Genomic DNA, 17,768 nt, shown 5'->3' on the forward strand with positions numbered 1-17,768 from the left:
AAATGCCCAAGCCAGCCCTGCTTTACCTTTAAATAACCCTCATGTTTGCAAGGCTCAGCAGGAAGGGGGCTCCAAACACAGGAGAACCCCTGGGTGGCTCCACGTGCCTGCAGGAGGAGCGGGAACATTGCTGCTCTGGATCCACCATTGCTGCTCTGGATCCACCATTGCTGCTCTGAACCCCACAGTTTGCTCTGAGCCCCACGTTCCTATTTTGGACCCACCATTCCTGCTCTGAACCCATCATTGCTGCTCTGAGCCCCACGTTCCTGCTCTGAACCCACCATTCCTGCTCTGGATCCACCATTGCTGCTCTGGATCCAGTTCTAAACCCCACATTGCTGCTCTGAACCCCACATTCCTGTTCTGGATCCACCATTCCTGCTCTGAACCCAACTGTTCTGCTCTGAACCCACCATTCCTGGTTTGAACCCCACATTCCAGTTCTGAGCCCACCATTCCTGCCCTAAAACCCACATTCCTGCTCTGGATCCACCATTCCTTCCCTGATCCCCACAGTTCTGCTCTGAGCCCACCATTCCTGCCCTGAACCCCACAGTTCTGCTCTGAGCCCACCATTCCTGCCCTGAACCCCACAGTTTGCTCTGAACCCCACATTCCTGCCCTGACCCCAGCTGCTGTCACAGCTTGAGCAGCTGAGCTGGAGCTGCCCCTGCCAGGAGTGGGAGGAGCCCTGGGGCAGGAAGGGTGACTCTGCTGAGAGTCACCAAATCCTCCCTGAATTTTTGACTCACTGAATTACTGAATTACTTTAATCCATTAAAGCTCCAAGAGGCCATGGGATGTTTGGAGAACAGGGAACACGAGACATTCAGTGCACAGCAAGGCAGGGGAGCAGCCAGGTGGGGAAAAATACAATTTCTGCAGTCCAAAGTACTGAACTGAGCTCCTGCATGCCAACAAGTCTATAAACCTGCAGTGCACAAACCCTGAGAGACTGAAAAATAGGGAATCATGGAATGGTTTGGGTTGGAAGAGGCCTTAGGGATCATTTCCATCAACTCCATCCCCAAAACCTCCCACTGTCCCAGGGTGCTCCAAGCCCTGTCCAGCCTGGCCTTGGACATTTCCAGGGATCCAGGGGCAGCCCCAGCTGCTCTGGGAACTCCATCCCAGCCCCTCCCCACCCTCACAGGGGAGGAATTTGTCCTGATATAAACCCCAATTCTATATTTCTTTCTGACTCTGTTGTCAGTTTAAACCCATTCCCCCTTGTCCCTGTCACTTCCAGAAAGGATTTGGGGATCCTGTTCACACCAGATTCCATTGTGCCTGCAAAGTTCATTTACAATCATGGACTCACCCAGGCTAATCCCACCTGGCATTTCACAGAGCAAGGAACACCAAGGCACCTGAAGTTAAATGTTGAGGAGGATTTCAAGCTGCTCTGGGCACTGGTGCTCCTGTTTGAGCTCTCAAGGGTTGTTTCCTTCATGCCTGACACAAATGGAATGGGCAGGAGGTGCTGCCTGGATTCCCCATCCCTGGGAGTGCCCAAGCCAGGCTGGATGGGCCTTGGAGCACCCTGGGGTAGGGGAAGGTTCTCGGTCCAAGGCAGGGTGGAAATAAATTAATTTAAGGTCTTTTCCAGCCCAAAACATTCCAGGATTCTTAAAGACTGAGCTCAATTCCTCACCCATTTCCCACCCTCAACAGATTCAGACTGACCCAAGAACTTTTACTGAAGGAACCAGAACTCAGTGACAGAAAAGCTCCTGTATTTCCCTGCTGGATCATCTGGATCCCAATGTGGGATTTACAACCTCTTAAAAGCAAAGCTGTTACTTTTATGACTTTTAGAGAAAAGAGCTGGATTTAATTGCTGCACCAGGGTGTCCCAATTATGGGCTTTGCTTGTGCTGCATGACAGCCACTGTAACAGGAGCACCTAAATTGAGCCTGGGAGGGAGAAATGGAAAAGTCTCCTGCTGGGGACGGGGTGGCACTGGGGTTCTTGGCTATAAAAAGTGAGGTGGGAGCACATTTAGAGACATTTTCCAGAGGAGAAGAGCTGGAGTTGCTCCACAACCTCTCAGGCAGCAGGTAATGTGCTGGAACAGCATCCCACATTCCCTTTTTATTTATCCAGTGCTTCCAGATGCTCCTATTAAAAAAAAAAAAATTAGAAGAGACTGCAAAGGGCAGGTTTTAAGAGCAGGGACATCAGAGCAGAAACCAGCTGAGCACATCTGCCAAGCACCACCAGGGAATGCAACCTTTGAGGTCCACACATGCCTGCAACTCAGAAATCCTAATTTAGATCTGCAGCCAAATTTTTCAGATGTCCAATCTCTTTCAAGTGAGCTAATCCAGACTCTGAGAGGCTGCAAATCCAGCTGGGGCTCCTGGCCAGGAGGGGCAGGGTGGGATTTTTGGGGTGTCTGTGCAGGGCCAGGAGCTGGAATTCCACGGTCCTTGGGAGCCCCTTCCAGCTCAGCACATTCCATGCCAGAAATGCCTCATTTCCCCCCTCTGCAAGGTACAGCAGGAGCTGCAGGGCCTTTGTGAGCAGGCTTTTGGTGCTTTTGGTGGTTTTGGTGTATTTTTGGTGTATTTTTGGTGTGTTTTTGGTGTGTTTTTGTCTCCCCAGATGGAGAAGCCCCAGAGGATGGTGGCCGCTGCCCTGCTGTGTGTGCTGGCCGTGGGGCTGGGCCTGGCCCAGCACTGGTCCTATGGGCTCCAGCCAGGGGGCAAGAGGAGCACCCAGGTCCTGCTGGGGCCATTCCAGGAGGTGGGTCCTGGGCTGGGAAACAGCCCTGGCCTGCAAAAAGCGCAGCCAAAAAGGAGGCAAAGGCTTCTCTCTGCAGCTGTCCCTGTGTCTGTCCCCAAACACCCCCAGGTCTGGGGGTGAACACATTGGCTGGAGGAGGATTTGGGAAAACGGGTGAGGTGACATTTGTCAGCCTGGCACAGAGAACAGCACATTGCAGAAATAAAACTATTGTGTGGAGAAAAATACACATGTTTTCATAATCACTGTGAGTAAAATCTCTTTGAACTTTCACTGAATAAATTGGGCAGCCAGCTCCAAGGGACAGATAGAGCTCTGAGGTCCAGGTTAAATCTGATTTCATCCTCTCCCTATATTCCAGCCTTCTGATGGGTTATTCGATGACAATTCCTCCACTTCCCTTAACATTTTGGCAATTGGCAGGTGGTGGATGCTCAGCAATTAAATGGCAAAGCACATGTGGAAGGTTGTGGTGGTTTCCCAGCAGTGGTTTCCCCCTCTTTTCCAATCAATATTTCATGTCTTCCTCCTCATTTCAGCATCCTGGGGCTCGTGAGGAAAAGGTGAATGCCAGGTGTGCAGTGCAACCCTCCACCACACAATTGCAGTGCTGGAGTTTCATCTCCATCTGTACCTGGGGTTGCTTTTGGCAGAAAAATCTCCTTTCTCCCTTCCTGAAGGTTCCTCGTGTCACTTTTCCAATCCAGATTCCAAATGAAATGGAAAACTTAGAGGAGGTGCAGCAGAGTGAGTGCCCAGGCTCGTACCAGAATTCCAGGATCAGGGATCTGAAGGAAGCCATGGTGAGTAAATGTGGTTTTTCTGTCACCACTATGGGAAAATCTGCAGGAGATCCATGAGGGGAGGGGAAAAAGGGTGTGGAGGAGCACGAGGGAGTGAAGTTTAGCTCAGATGAGGAAATATCGGCTCTGATCTTCTTGTGGAATCCCAGGATGGTTTGGGTGGGAAGGGACCTAAAATCCACCTTGTCCCATGGGCAGGGCCATCTCCCACTGGAGCAAAATTACCTGCACCGGTCCCTCCCTGTCACCTGCACCGCTCCCAAGCCCCTCCCTGGGCACTCCCAGCACAGGATCCCTCATTCCAGAGCCCCCCTGGCTGTGACATTTCCTGCCTCAGTAAACCCAGACCGAGCCCAGCCCTGCCCGGAGCCACCGCACCCCCGGCTCTGCCCCAGGGCTGTCCCTGCCCCACATCTGTCCCTGCCCCACATCTGTCCCTGTCCCTGCCCCACATCTGTCCCTGTTCCTGCCCCAGGGCTGTCCCTGCCCCAGCACCCCCAGCTGCTGTCCCTGTCCCTGTTCCTGCCCCAGGACTGTCCCTGCCCCACATCTGTCCCTGCTCCTTTCCCAGGGCTGTCCCTGTCCCAGCACCCCCAGCTGCTGTCCCTGTCCCAGGTCTGTCCCTTGTCTCAGGGCTGTCCCAGCTGCTGTCCCCTACCCCTGTCCCTGATCTGTCCCTGTCCTTGTTCCTGTCCCAGGTCTGTCCCTGTCCCTGTCCCTGATCTGTCCCTGTCCTTGTCCCTGTCCCAGGTCTGTCCCTGTCCCAGGTCTGTCCCTGTCCCTGGTCTGTCCCTGTCCCTGTCCCAGGTCTGTCCCTGTCCCTGATCTGTCCCTGTCCCTGTCCCTGTCCCTGTCCCTGGTCTGTCCCTGTCCCTGTCCCAGGTCTGTCCCTGTCCCTGGTCTGTCCTTGTCCCTGTCCCTGTCCCTGATCTGTCCCTGTCCTTGTCCCTGTCCCAGGTCTGTCCCTGTCCCTGTCCTGTCCTGTCCCTGTCCCAGGTCTGTCCCTGTCCCTGGTCTGTCCCTGTCCCTGGTCTGTCCCCGTCCCTGTCCCTGGTCTGTCCCTGTCCCTGTCCCTGATCTGTCCCTGTCCCTGGTCTGTCCCCATCCCTGTCCCGTCCCAGCTGCTGCAGGGCACAGCCAGATGGCAGCCGCTGCTCCCAGGCTCCCCGGGCTGGAAATGCATTTCCATCGAGCTGCTCCCAGCACAGAGCTCCCAGCTGGGCTCCCCCACACTCTGGGAGCTCTCAGGCAAAGCTGTGCCTTTCCATTAACCCAGCAGCGCCGTGATGGGGCCAGATGGGCTCCATTTCCTGGCACTGCCCCTGGGCCCCCCCAGAGCTCAAAGCTGAGGCCAAACCCCAAAGCTCTCGGGGCTCCCTGAGGAGCCAGGCCTGGAAAAGGCTCAGGGAATCAGGAGCAGCAATGCAGAGCCCGAATTCCACTGGATTTTCATGCAGACACTACCTAAATAAATATGATTTTAGCTCATCTTTAATCCTATTTGTACTGAACATGTTTTGGAATCAGGGCCCATGATTCCCAGCAGCACTGAACAGTGAAGAGCCAGCAGCAGTAATTTGCTATGGTTTAGTATTTTATTTTTACTGATGTTAGGCAGGAAAACACAGCAGGATAATCCCCAGGATATCTGGAATTATCCTCCCTGGCTCACTGAGGGAACTTGGCCTGTGTTGGCAGAGCTGAAAGGACCAAACCCCACCAGGTCCTGAGGTTTGCTCAGGAACTTCTCATTTCTTGCTGCTCAATAACACTGCAAACAAATGAGCTTTTCCCACACCCAGATTTTCCAACCCAACACATTCCTGGTGTTGCTACAGGAATATTAAACAGGGGAAAAAAGGGGAGTGGCTGGAAATGTTCCACCCCATGGAAAAAGTCCAGTTACCATCATTTCCTGGGGAAGGTGGGAGGGAGGCAGCACAAACTCCCCCTCCCTGAGGTGCCCCAGGGAACAAAGCCCCGGACATTCACCCAGCTCATCCCCATCCAAAGCACCCCAGGGCTTCACCTCCGTGCTGTTTTAGCACCTGAAAATTCCATCTTCAAAGTCACTTCTGCCCTTTAAACCCAGGATTTGGTGTGGTTACAGGAGAGGCTGGTGGAGGGAGAAGGCAGAAGAAAGAAGGTTTAAAAATACCCAAAGTGAAATGGGGCCAGAGTGAGGTTTCAAAATTGTGTTAAAATAAATTCCTCCTCAAATGGTCTTTGCTTGGATCAATATGTGAATAAATATTCTGACATGGCATTAAAACAGTGGAAAGTTGTTGTGTGGATTATTTGATTTGTGTAGAAGAGAACACATCCAGCCCAGAGTGGAGCAGCAGGGAAGGGTCTGCTCTGGGCCCTGCAGGGACAATTTGGATGTGACAATTTTTGTTTCACGTGTCCATGGCCTCATCACTCCCCTCGGGGTGAAACAGGAGGAAACTCTGCTAAAAGAATAAATTCTGCTAAAAGAATAAATTCCCTTTGGGAATCACCTCCCCTGTCTGCCAGTGGTCCATGGAAGAAAAACTTTTACTGCTCTTGTTTCTGGTTCAGTCATAAAAACTACATTTATTTTAAAAATGTATTTACAAACTTTACAGCAATCATTACATGTAAAAACCCCACAGAAATGTGTACACCTTGCTGTACAGATTGAGTGAATCATGTGGCATTTACCCAGAGAGCTGCAGTCCCTTCCCAAAGCTCTCTCCAGAGCCACTTTAAAGCTGAATTTTTTACTGATTCAGTTGCAAAGGACTGAAAAAAACCCCAAACATTTTATTTGCAGTCTGCAAAAGTGGGTTTGCACTGAACCCACCAACCCAGGATCCCAGAACACAACAACTCCTTCCACAACACCCAAACCCTCCTGAACTCCCAACAAACTCATCCCAGGGTTCAGAGTGATGAAACCTCTGTAATAGCACAGTGAGAAAAATGAACCAAATGTAATTTGGGGTGAACTCTGCCTAAAGATACAAACCAGCACCACATGCACCTGAAAAATGGGTAAAGGTGTGAACCTGCTTTGAGTAATCCCTGTAGTGCCCAAAATGTCCTAAAGTGCTTTAATTAATGCTCAGAGAGAAGAATCAGGGGAACCTGGTGCTTTGAACAGCCATAAAATCCCATTATTTGTGTATTTTTCCTCCCTGGTGTAGTCTTTGGATAAGCTTACCCTGGTCCACCACAGGATTTGGTCTGCAACAGCAAAAATAAGGTCAAGTTTTTCATTAAAATAAAAATAATCAAAAGAAGGTAGCAGAAGCAGGTCAGCAATGTTTTCACTATATAAAAAAATTAGTTAAATTACAGACTTAAAGTGATTATTTCCATTTACAATGGTAAAAATAAATAAGGAGAGGAAAATCTGAGGCGTTGTCTCAGCAAGTGCAGCTCAGTGTGAGCGGGAGCAGGAGCCCCAAAATCCCTGCTGGGGCTCACAGAGCTGCTCCCCCTGCAATCCCTGTCCTTCCCTAATCCAATAATCCAAAACTGCCTGCTCCCCTCTGCCCCTGCCACATTTCTAAAGGAATTTATCCCAGCATGACACATTTTAATTCAAAGCTCCAGAAAACAAGTGTTGAGCACATTTCTCCAAAGGAGAAAAACTGAAATCCTCAAAGAGTTGAAATTTCACAGCAGCTTTGAGCAGCTTGGCTCTGAAATGGGATTAGGTTTTGTCTCCTCTGCAGAGGGGATGTTTTAACTTTGAGATTTTATTCAAAAGCAGGAATTGGGCAGAAATTGCTGCAATTTGTGGTGTGCAGAGATCATCATTATGGAATGTCCTCTTCCCATTTGAAACCCAACAGCTGAAAACACATTGGAGGCATTTCCTAAAGCACCCAATGAACCTGAAGAGATGATTCTCATTTAAAGAAACAAGGTAGAGACACCTTGAAGTGCCTCTGAAAATGAAATCTCACCCAAGCAAGGCGCAAACACTTCACACAATGAAGGTTCCAGTGGGATTTGTCCTTAGAGTGGGCACTTAACTCCACTCATTTAAAATCACTTTCATGCCCTGTTCTTCCTCACGCACTTAATGCCCAAATGCCTTTAAAAATCTGACTCTTGGATGTTTTTTTCCCCCAAAACTGGCCCAAAGCCCTGAATCATTTGGGCACAGAACAGAAATTCCATCTTGCACCTCTGAGCCCAGTGATGCCAACTTTTATCAGCCAGGTAAGGGAACTGGACACCACACTGGGGACACTGCCAAAAGGAGCAGGAGTGGGACAAGTTTAAAACTCTAAAACATAAATAATGCTGAGAAAGGAAAAAAACAGAACCAAATTTAGAGTCCTTTGTGGCAAATTTGCCAGTGAAATGCCCAAAATGTGCTGGGAAGGGAAAGTTTGTTCTGAGCTCTTTGGTGTGAGCTGCTCCTCTCCTCGCAGCCAGGGGTGCCCACCCCAAACTGGGCACGCACAGGGGGCACGGGAGAACCTGAACTTGTGAGCAGCAAAGCCAGGTGAGGTTTAAGGTGAGAGGAGCAATTTCAAGGCAGGGCAGAGCTGAAGGTGGCAGCTGCAGAGGGAGGGATAATTCACCACCAACATGCCAAAGATTCTGCTCAAAATCCTGATCTGTAGCTGCAGAAAATGCAGCCAGAGCCAAATCTGAGAGCAAACAACTGATTTAAAATCAGCTGAAAAATTCTTCCCAAGGTCAGACCTCCTCCTGTGAGTGTTTTCTGCAGGGAGGTTTCCTTCTTCAGGAAAAAACCTGGATGCAAAAGGTACCTCCCTATGTTAAGGTGGTTAAAGCAGAACAAAAAGGCTGCAAAGAGGACTCCAAAGTCACTGAGAACCAAAACACCCAAACCTGACAGCTCAGCCTGTTTGCCCACACCAGGGAAACCATCCTGGGATCCCTGCTCAGCCTGCCCTGCTCCTGCTGACCCACTGCGTTAAACCCAACCTGGCTGAGAGGAGAAAGGCACGGAATGAACACCAGGATGCACCTCAGACAGCCCAGAGCACATCCTGCTGCTCTGCCTGCAGCAGAACCTCAGCCCACACAAAAAGCTGCTTTAGGGGAACTTTCAGAGCATCCAGGGAGGGAGAGTGCACAGGAAATGAAGGGCAGGAAAACCCAGAGGTTTTGCAGTCGAGCAGTGTCTGTGTCAGGAACACGAGGAGGGGCTGGCAGGGCACACAGTGCCCCAGGGAGGTTCCCAAGAGCTCCCCCGAGGAGCAGCAGCCCGGAGGCAGCTGGAATGTGCACAGCAATCAGGCTGGGGATGGATGGGATGTGACTGCAGTGCCACCTCCAGAGCAGCTCAGGCTGGAGCTGATGGCACTCTGGGATGAGGGCAATCTGCTTCCAGCCCCTGCACTCACACTCATGTCAAAAGAATTGGGAAGGACAAAAGGAAATGACAACTTCAGTCTGAGCAAAACCCTCCTGGGGTGGTTTTTGTTGGGTTGGGTTTTGTTGGGTTTGCTTTTCCCTGAAAAAGACTTTGCTGAGGAAACTTTTCATTAGGTTTAACAAACTTTGGTTTTTCAGTAAGGTCAGAAACTTCTTTCACTCAGGGGAGCACAATAATGGCCCATGAACCCCCAGCCCAACAATAATTGTATTCCTGCTGTGAGCAACACCCTCAGCAGGGTTTCAGTGGCTCCTCCCAACTCCTACAAGATAATCAGAAGCAAAGTGACAGAATGAACAAACAAAATTATTTCCTGGAAGAGAAAGCAAAATCTTCATCAATATCGATGATAAATAAAGAGGCCATGATCTGTTTGTGGAACCAGTAAAGTCCTGGTGTCAGTGCAGTGGTGCCAGTGAAGCTCTGCCATCGGTGCAGTGGTGCCAGTCCAGCCCTGGCCAAAGTGCAGCTTCTGTCATCTCCAACATTCACAGGATGCTTTTCCCACCCCATTAAAAGCACAAATGAGATCTTGTACCAAAGCAAGCAGAGCTGGGCACAGACCCTGAGCCCTGCAGTGGGATCAGCCAGGATTCCCAGGGCACTGGGAGGAGCTGCTGGCATTGCAGCAGTGACCAACCCAGGACAGACAGGCCCAGGAGGGAGAGGAACTGCAGCAGGGAGAGCTCAGGATCAGTGTGTGAGGGACAGGGCAGGATCAGTGTGTGAGGGACAGGGCAGGATCAGTGTGTGAGGGAGAGCTCAGGATCAGTGTGTGAGGGACAGCTCAGGATCAGTGTGTGAGGGACAGGGCAGGATCAGTGTGTGAGGGACAGCTCAGGATCAGTGTGTGAGGGAGAGCTCAGGATCAGTGTGTGAGGGACAGGGCAGGATCAGTGTGTGAGGGAGAGCTCAGGATCAGTGTGAGCAGTGCACAGGCAAACACAGCGAGGGAGCCCAGCCCCAGCCACGTTTCCTCTGTGGGATTTGCCAGGAAAGCTCCAGGGCAGGGTGGAAGGAGGGCAGGGGAGATGCCAGGGCAGGGAGATGCCAGGCTGGCAGGAGATGAAGCACCACTGCAGGCTGGCACTGCTGGCACCCCCCAGGCTCAGGGCAGCCCCTGCTCCGAGGACACCACGCTGGATTTCCTGGTTTTGGGGGGTGGAGGGGGAGGTTTGGCCTCTCGCCTGCTGGGCAGCGCTGGAGCAACCTGGGGAGATGGAAACACAACCATAAATCACTGCAAGGAGTGCCAGGCACTCTGCTTCACCAAATGAGAAACCCAAAGTCCTGATGGCTCCTTCAGGAGCAAAGCCTGGAGTTCAGCCTCAGCTCCACGTGAGAGGGCCAAGCAAGGACAGATCCCCTGGAGACACCAGAAGCTGAAATGTTTTCGTTGCTAGAGCAGGCCCAGGACAGACTCTAATTGCTCCTGACCTGCAGCCCAACTTCAGCATTCATCCCTGCTTTTGGTGAAATGTAAAATGCCAACAAAGCCATTTCACTTCCCTTTCAAAATTCAGGTTTTTTCTCCTGCTGGCTGGATGAGCTGCCCCAAAAGGAAGGATGTAAAATGTGTTCAAATGAGAATGGCAAAACTTTACACCCTAAAATGGAAGCAAGGGCAGCTCTAATTAAACAAGCCACATCCTGCCTGCCTGCAGAGGGGCTTGGAGGGCATTTCTTGCTTTTGCAGGAACTGCACTGAGGGAGGGGGGGTTTCGTGTTGTCTCTGCCTGTAAATAAATGAGATGGGAAAGGCCAGGAGAGGGAGGAGGTTGTGTGGTTCATCACTCCTCAGCCAAACCCCAGCATTTCAGGATTGTTTTATCCAAAGGAAGACAGACCCAACTTTACAGCACCAAACCAACAAAACCCTTCAGAAAACCCTCCCCAGTCTCCCTCTCCAGCCCTGAGAATCCTTCCCCTCTGGCTGCCAGCCAGGGGATGCTGCAGGCCAGGACACAGCAGTAATTAGTTTCCTTACAAGACCCAGGGGAAGGAGGCTCTTTTATTAATCCTCTTGATCCAGTGACTCCCACAGCATCCCTGCAGCTGGGATCTCTCTGCTGGGCACAGCAGCCACAGTCACTTCCAGCCAAATCAAGGGCAAAGAAGCAAAACTTCCCCCTGATGCCATGTTTCAAGGCTTCATTCCAGTGTCACAACACTGAATTAAGTGATGAGCTGTTGTCTTGTCTTCCTGTGCTGCTAAAGTAGTTAAGTGTGATCCCTCTCTAAATTCCTTTTGGACAAATCCCAGTTTATCTCACTCAGGTACCCCCAAATCCTCTCTGCAAACTGGACTGGGGGAGACACCCCCCCTTTCAGCTGCAAAAGGGAATTCCTGACAGGTTTGGGGAAGGCTCCATCCCTGTCTCAGTCACAACAGGATCCCTTCTCTGCTTCCCACTGCTAAGGAATCAGTCTGACACCACCAGCACCTTCATTCCAGGGGCAGGTGAAACGATTCTGACACAAGATTTGCATGTCAGGGATTCCAAAGAGCCTGGAGACACCCAGGTGTGAGAAACATCAGGGATGCAGCACTGACAGAGGGGCAGTTTGGTATTCACTGACAGAGGGGCAGTTTGATATTCACTGAAAAAGGGGCAGTTTGATATCAGGGGCAGTTTGATATTCACTGATTAAGGGCAGTTTGATATCAGGGGCAGTTTGATATTCACTGACACGGGCAGTTTGATATTCACTGACACAGGGGCAGTTTGGTATTCACTGACACAGGGGCAGTTTGATATCAGGGGCAGTTTGATATTCACTGACAGAGGGGCAGTTTGATATTCACTGACACAGGGGCAGTTTGATATTCACTGACAGAAGGGCAGTTTGATATTCACTGACACAGGGGCAGTTTGATATTCACTGACAGAGGGCAGTTTGATATTCACTGACACAGGGGCAGCTGTGAATATCAAACAGGGGCAGTTTGATATTCACTGACAGAGGGCAGTTTGATATTCACTGACACAGGGGCAGTTTGGTATTCACTGACACAGGGGCAGTTTGATATTCACTGACAGAGGGGCAGTTTGATATTCACTGACACAGGGGCAGTTTGATATTCACTGACACAGGGGCAGTTTGATATTCACTGACACAGGGGCAGTTTGATATTCACTGACAGAGGGCAGTTTGATATTCACTGACACAGGGGCAGTTTGGTATTCACTGACACAGGGGCAGTTTGATATTCACTGACAGAGGGGCAGTTTGATATTCACTGACACAGGGGCAGTTTGATATTCCTACAAGAAAATCACTCCATGGAATTGAGACAAAGGGCAGGATTTAAAAACAGGCTTTTAAAAGTCACTAATGGCTTGAAAAATCAGATTCTGCTGAGCTGAGGCTTAGAAGGAGACACTAGAAACCTCTGAAAATTGTGAAATTGTGATTTTACCCCCCACACTTCTTTTTCAGCCCAAATTATTGCAGTATTTTAGGCTGATCATGTTTTTGAAACTTTTGCTGCTGGTGTGTGTGTTTTCCATGCCTCTTCCCATCCCCACACACTTTTTTCCTGACCAAGGACAACACAACTCCCACTTGGAGAAAGAAATAATAAAGGCACCGCACTCCACTGCCTTCTCCTGAACCAAAAGCCCTTTTTTCCTTCTTTTGTGGTTTCAGGGAGTGAAGCAGTGAAATGATGGGACAGGTTTCAAGCAGCACCACCCTAAGATCAGCCTGGAACATTGCACTGGTGCCTCCTGCTCCCAGCTGCTCTCCAGGAGCTGGCAGCCCCCATTTCCTCACCTCCACAGAGTTCCTGGGGGTGCTGCTCTCGTAGGGTTTGCTTTTGGGGGGAGGGGGGGGTGGCGTGGCCAATCCATCAGCCTGCAACGAGGGGGAGCCTGGCAACAAGGGAAGAAATAACAAAAAATAAGGAAAAATTAGGAACGAACAAGAAAAATAAGAAAAGAACAAATAAGAAAGGTGGAAAAGGAAAAGGCAATGGGGCTGCACACAGATTTTAAGGGAGATTCATTCAATGCCTTCTGTGAGCAGCTCCTGAGCTGCCTGGCTGTGCTGGGTGCAGCTGAGCTCCCTGCAGCTCCCAAAGCCCTGAGGAGTTTCCCCTTCCCCAGAGCTGCCCCAGGGAGCAGCAAATTCCTTCCATCAGCACATCTGGGCTGTTCCTGGGGCTGCCCCTCAGAACTCACTGTGATTGAGCTCCAGCTGATGGAGGAGACAAAACCCAACCTCCAGAAGGATTCCAGCAATTAAAGCCTTGCTAAGGAGAGGAGAGGTTTTACATTCCTTTCACAGATCTTTCTTCCCTGAGTTCCTGGATTTGTTTCTGGTTGTCTCCACAACTCATCCCCTGCCCTGGTGAGGATTATTTTGTTTTCATCCTCTCATGACAATTTTATGCTGGCTTGGATCATTATCTGCACTGGATTCTGACTGGGTACCCACACAGAGCCTGCCAGGTCCTGCCCAGGAACTTCTGTTCCTGTCAAAAAGAGCAGCAGCCAGAAATGCAGCAGCCAGGCAGTTCTAGGGGTGGAACTGCCCAGGGATTTTTATTTTTACCTTAAGCCACATTTAAATGTGCTGCAGAATCAACTACAGAACTTCCTGGATACACAAGAAAGGGCTTTTTTTCCCCCTCTTCTTTTCCAGGATCAGATTACTGTGCTGTTTTACATTCAGCATGTTTTTGAAAGCTTTGAAATGATTCATTTTGTTAATTCTTGAAGATAAATCCCACCTCCTTCAGGTGGAACACTTACAGCTGAATGTCCAAGCTGCACAGCAAGCTCTGCTAGAACTCTGCCATGTGAGGGGAGTTTTGTCCATTAATGAACAGAACCCTCAGGGCTTGCATTGATCATTCAGGCCCAGAGCTGATCACAAACACCCTGGGATCCCTGCAGGCCCTCCTGGGATCCACTGGAGATGCTCCTGCACACCTGGCTGGGGATTTACAGCCATCTGCACTGACTGCACTGCTGTTTGCTTCAGGGTTCATAAACCTGCCCAAAATTCAGAGTCATGGGACAGGGGGGTTGGAAGGACCTGAAATCCCACCCAGTGCCACCCCTGCCCTGGCAGGGACACCTCCCACTGTCCCAGGGGGCTCCAGCCTGGCCTTGGGCACTGCCAGGGATCCAGGGGCAGCCCCAGCTCCCTGGGAATTCATCCCAGCCCCTCCCCGCCCTCCCAGGCAGGAATTTCCCCCCCAAATCCCATCTAACCCTGCCCTCTGGCAGTTTAAACTGCTCCCCTGTCCCATCACTCCACCCCCCTGTGTCCCATCACTCCCCATCCTTCTTGTCCAGGTCAATACAGGAGAAAACAAGCAAGAAACTGAGAAACTGTTCCCTGGAATTCCTGTTTTGCAGTGCATCAACAAGTGCAAGCCACAGATCTGCTCTTTGATACCACAGCCAAATTCTGTTCTCTGACAAAAATGACAACCCCTGTTCTCCTGGGAAACTGAGGCAGGGACACCTGCAATGCACTGGGGACAATAACTGCACTCCAGAGGCTGAACTGGGGCTCAGCCCCCACTGTTTGTGCTGCAAACCCCTGTCTGAAAAATGGAACAACACCACCACTGACCTCCAGGAACACTTTTCATGTACTTCCAGGCTTGATTTTTGAGATTTCCAACAGCCCCGAGCTGTGATGTGACTCGGAGCAGCTCCTCCCTCCCTCCCTCCCTCCCTCCCTTCCCAGCTGCCCCCCAGCACCCACAGAGCCATTCCCACCCCACCCAATCCCACCCCACCCCACCCCATCCCACCCCAGGACTCACTCAGGGTCCGGGGGGTTTTGGGGGTGATGGGGGGAGGGCTCTGGGTGGGTTGCTGCATCGAGGGGCCCTGCAGCAGGGTCAGCCTGGTGTCCCCCAGCTGCAGACTCTTGGGCCTCTGTGCTCTCCCTGCTGGGCCCTGCTGGGAACAGAGAGAGAGAGACAGGGGTGAGCACAGCCAGGGAACCCAGAGCTGTGACAGGGACACAAACACAGAAAGGTGAGCACAGCCAGGGAACCCAGAACTGTCACAGACAGCAGGGACAGAGAGGTGAGCACAGCCAGGGAACAGCCAGAGAACTGTCACAAACACAGGGACACACAGGTGAGCACAGCCAGGGAACCCAGAACTGTCACAGTGTCACAAACACAGGGACAGAGATGTGAGCACAGCCAGGTGACCCAGAGCTGTGACAGTGTCACAAACAGAGACACACAGATAAGCACAGAGAATCAAGAACTGTGACAGGGACACAAACACAGACATGTGAGCACAGCCAGGGGACCCAGAACTGTCACAGACAGCAGGGATAGAGAGGTGAGCACAGCCAGGGAACAACCAGGGAACTGTCACAAACACAGGGACACACAGGTGATCACAGCCAGGGAATCCAGAGCTGTCACAGTGTCACAAACACAGGGACAGAGAGGAGAGCACAGCCAGGTGACCCACAGCTGTCACAGTGTCACAAACAGAGACACACAGATAAGCACAGAGAATCAAGAACTGTGACAGGGATACAAACACAGGGACACACACAGGTGAGAACAGCCAGGGAACCCAGAACTGTCACAGACAGGAGGGACAGAGAGGTGAGCACAGCCAGGGAACAGCCAGAGAACTGTCACAAACACAGGGACACACAGGTGAGCAGAGCCAGGGAATCCAGAGCTGTCCCAATGTCACAAACAGAGACACACAGATAAGCACAGGGAATCAAGAACTGTGACAGGGATACAAACACAGGGACACAGGTGAGCACAGCCAGGGGACCCAGAGCTGTCACAGACACAAACACAGAGAGGTGAGAACAGCCAGGGAACTGTCACAAACACAGGGACACACAGGTGAGCAGAGCCAGATGACCTAAAACTCTCACAGTGTCACAAACACCTGGAACAAAGAGCTGAGCACACCCAGGTGACCGAGGGCTGTCACAGACACAGAGAGGTGAGCACAGCCAGGTGACCCAGGGCTGTCACAAACACAGGGACACACAGGTGAGCACAGCCAGGGGACCCAGAGCTGTGACAGGGACACAAACACAGAGCTGAGCACAGCCAGGTGACCCAGGGCTGTCACAAACACAGGGACACACAGGTGAGCACAGCCAGGGGACCCAGAGCTGTGACAGGGACACCACACCTGGCACAAAGAGGTGAACAGGAGTAAAGCCCTGCCCTGCCCTGGCAGTGCCACAGGCACCTCTGTGCTCCCAGGACACAGCCCAGCGTCCCCTGGACTTCCTGAGCAGCACTGAACTGCTTTTAGTGGTATTATTAATGTATTAATTAGTTGTTTTAATTGAGATATATCAATTAAGGTGGGAAGATGTTACACTGAAAAATTGCTGCAGTTCTGTGAATAAACTTTGAGGGGAATGAGGGTGAACTCTTTCCAAGAAATAAAGAAAAATAAAATTCTGGGTGCAGGTCAGGGCTGCTGGTATCCTCCAGCTCCTGAGGCTGTGAAATGAGTCTGTTTTAGGCTTTACAGAGCAAATCCTTTGCATTTGAGAATTTACATCTAGCTCCTTCCAGTGTCACACCCTTTGTGCTCTTCACTCAAACCACGAGGCCACCTCAGTGAGGCCCCAAAGTGCAGTGCCCAATACTGGAGTCCTTTTCAGCATTGGTTCATTGCTTCCCAGAGCAGGCTGTCACCCAAACACACCAATAACTCCTTGTCAGAGGTCAGTTCTCCATCCCTGAGCAGCTCAGGACTTCTCCCTGCACAGGAGGGAGCACACACACAAAGCCCAGGCAGTCTCTGCCTCCCTCTGCCTTTCCAGCTCAGAAAACCCCTCAGTCCAGCTCCTGTCCTCACTGTGGAGCCATGGAGCACAGCAGCCACAAAAGCACCTTTTCCTGGGCTTTGCAGCATCCTGAGGCAGGACTGGAACCCTGGATGGCTCCTTCCCTTCAGAGACATTGGGGATTCCATCCAACAGCAATTGCACAGGCAGAGGGCCAGGCCTCCTGCAGCTCCAACATCCACAAGCCCAATTTTCCTGGGCTGGAAATGCTGTCAGCCCCAGTGACAGTGCCCTGGCTCCACAGAATCCCTTCCTAGAAACACTCTGCAGCCTCCAAGTGCTGGCAGCATCCCCCAGAGCTGATGGGAATTCCTGAGCATGGATCAGCTTCACCTGTCCCTGCCAGATTCAGCTGGAGAGGAAAGGGAAGCACAGGAATTTCTGTTTTCTTGGTACTGTGAAAAATGAGCCTGTGTTAAATCACATTAACAACCAGCTTCAGTGTGATGAGGAGCACTGAAATGCCCAGGTGCCCAATTCTCTCAGCTTCAGAGTGTAGCACAGCTTTTACATCCATCAGGACAGTATTTCAAGGTGTAACGCAGTTTTTATGTCCATCAGGACAATATCCCAGAGTGCAACACAGTTTTTATGTCCATCAGGACAATATTTTAAGGTGTAGCACAGTTCTTATGACAATCAGGACAATATTTCAAGGTGTAACAGTTTTTACATCCATCAGGACAATATCCCAGGGTGCAACATAGTTTTTATGTCCTTCAAGACAATGTCCCAAGGTGTAATACAGTTTTTACATTCATCAGGATAATATTTCAAAGCGTAGCACAGTTTTTATGTCCATCAGGACAATATCCCAAAGTGTAACACAGTTTTTATGTCCATCGGGACAGTATTTCAAAGTGTAACACAGTTTTTATGGCCATTGGGACAATATCCCAAGGTGCAGCACCGTTTTTACATCCACCAGGACAATGTCCCAGGGTGTAACACAGTTTTTATGTCCATCAGGACAATATTTTAAGGTGTAGCACAGTTCTTATGGCCA

General features: G+C 50.8%; 2 protein-coding genes across 2 annotated transcripts in view; one reads left to right on the forward strand and one right to left on the reverse strand.

Moving 5' to 3' along the window:
- Positions 1 to 2,025: 2,025 nt before the first annotated feature.
- Positions 2,026 to 5,826, forward strand: GNRH1 (gonadotropin releasing hormone 1). Its single transcript, XM_074559198.1, has 4 exons — positions 2,026 to 2,064; positions 2,612 to 2,752; positions 3,460 to 3,555; positions 5,666 to 5,826. Exons 2-4 carry the CDS (start codon positions 2,612 to 2,614, stop codon positions 5,705 to 5,707), a joined length of 279 nt encoding a protein of 92 aa, XP_074415299.1. The 5' UTR covers positions 2,026 to 2,064; the 3' UTR covers positions 5,708 to 5,826.
- A 290-nt stretch (positions 5,827 to 6,116) lies between these two features.
- DOCK5 (dedicator of cytokinesis 5) overlaps positions 6,117 to 17,768 on the reverse strand; it is a 92,597-nt gene continuing 80,945 nt past the window's right edge. Inside the window, 3 exon segments of the mRNA XM_074559148.1 lie at positions 6,117 to 10,154; positions 12,722 to 12,819; positions 14,730 to 14,868. Of these exon segments, the coding sequence (XP_074415249.1) occupies positions 10,053 to 10,154; positions 12,722 to 12,819; positions 14,730 to 14,868 (339 nt within the window). The 3' untranslated portion in view covers positions 6,117 to 10,052.

This window comes from Zonotrichia albicollis, chromosome 26, assembly GCF_047830755.1.
Source record: "Zonotrichia albicollis isolate bZonAlb1 chromosome 26, bZonAlb1.hap1, whole genome shotgun sequence".
NCBI lineage: Eukaryota > Metazoa > Chordata > Aves > Passeriformes > Passerellidae > Zonotrichia > Zonotrichia albicollis.

Bases quoted from the DNA above. Each gene is read 5' to 3' on its own strand.
- GNRH1 (XM_074559198.1), top strand. From the start codon at position 2,612: ATGGAGAAGCCCCAGAGGATGGTGGCCGCTGCCCTGCTGTGTGTGCTG. The intron at 2,753-3,459 runs GTGGGTCCTGGG...TTTCCAATCCAG, and splicing joins TGCTGGGGCCATTCCAGGAG to ATTCCAAATGAAATGGAAAA. The intron at 3,556-5,665 runs GTGAGTAAATGT...GTGTGGTTACAG, and splicing joins GGGATCTGAAGGAAGCCATG to GAGAGGCTGGTGGAGGGAGA.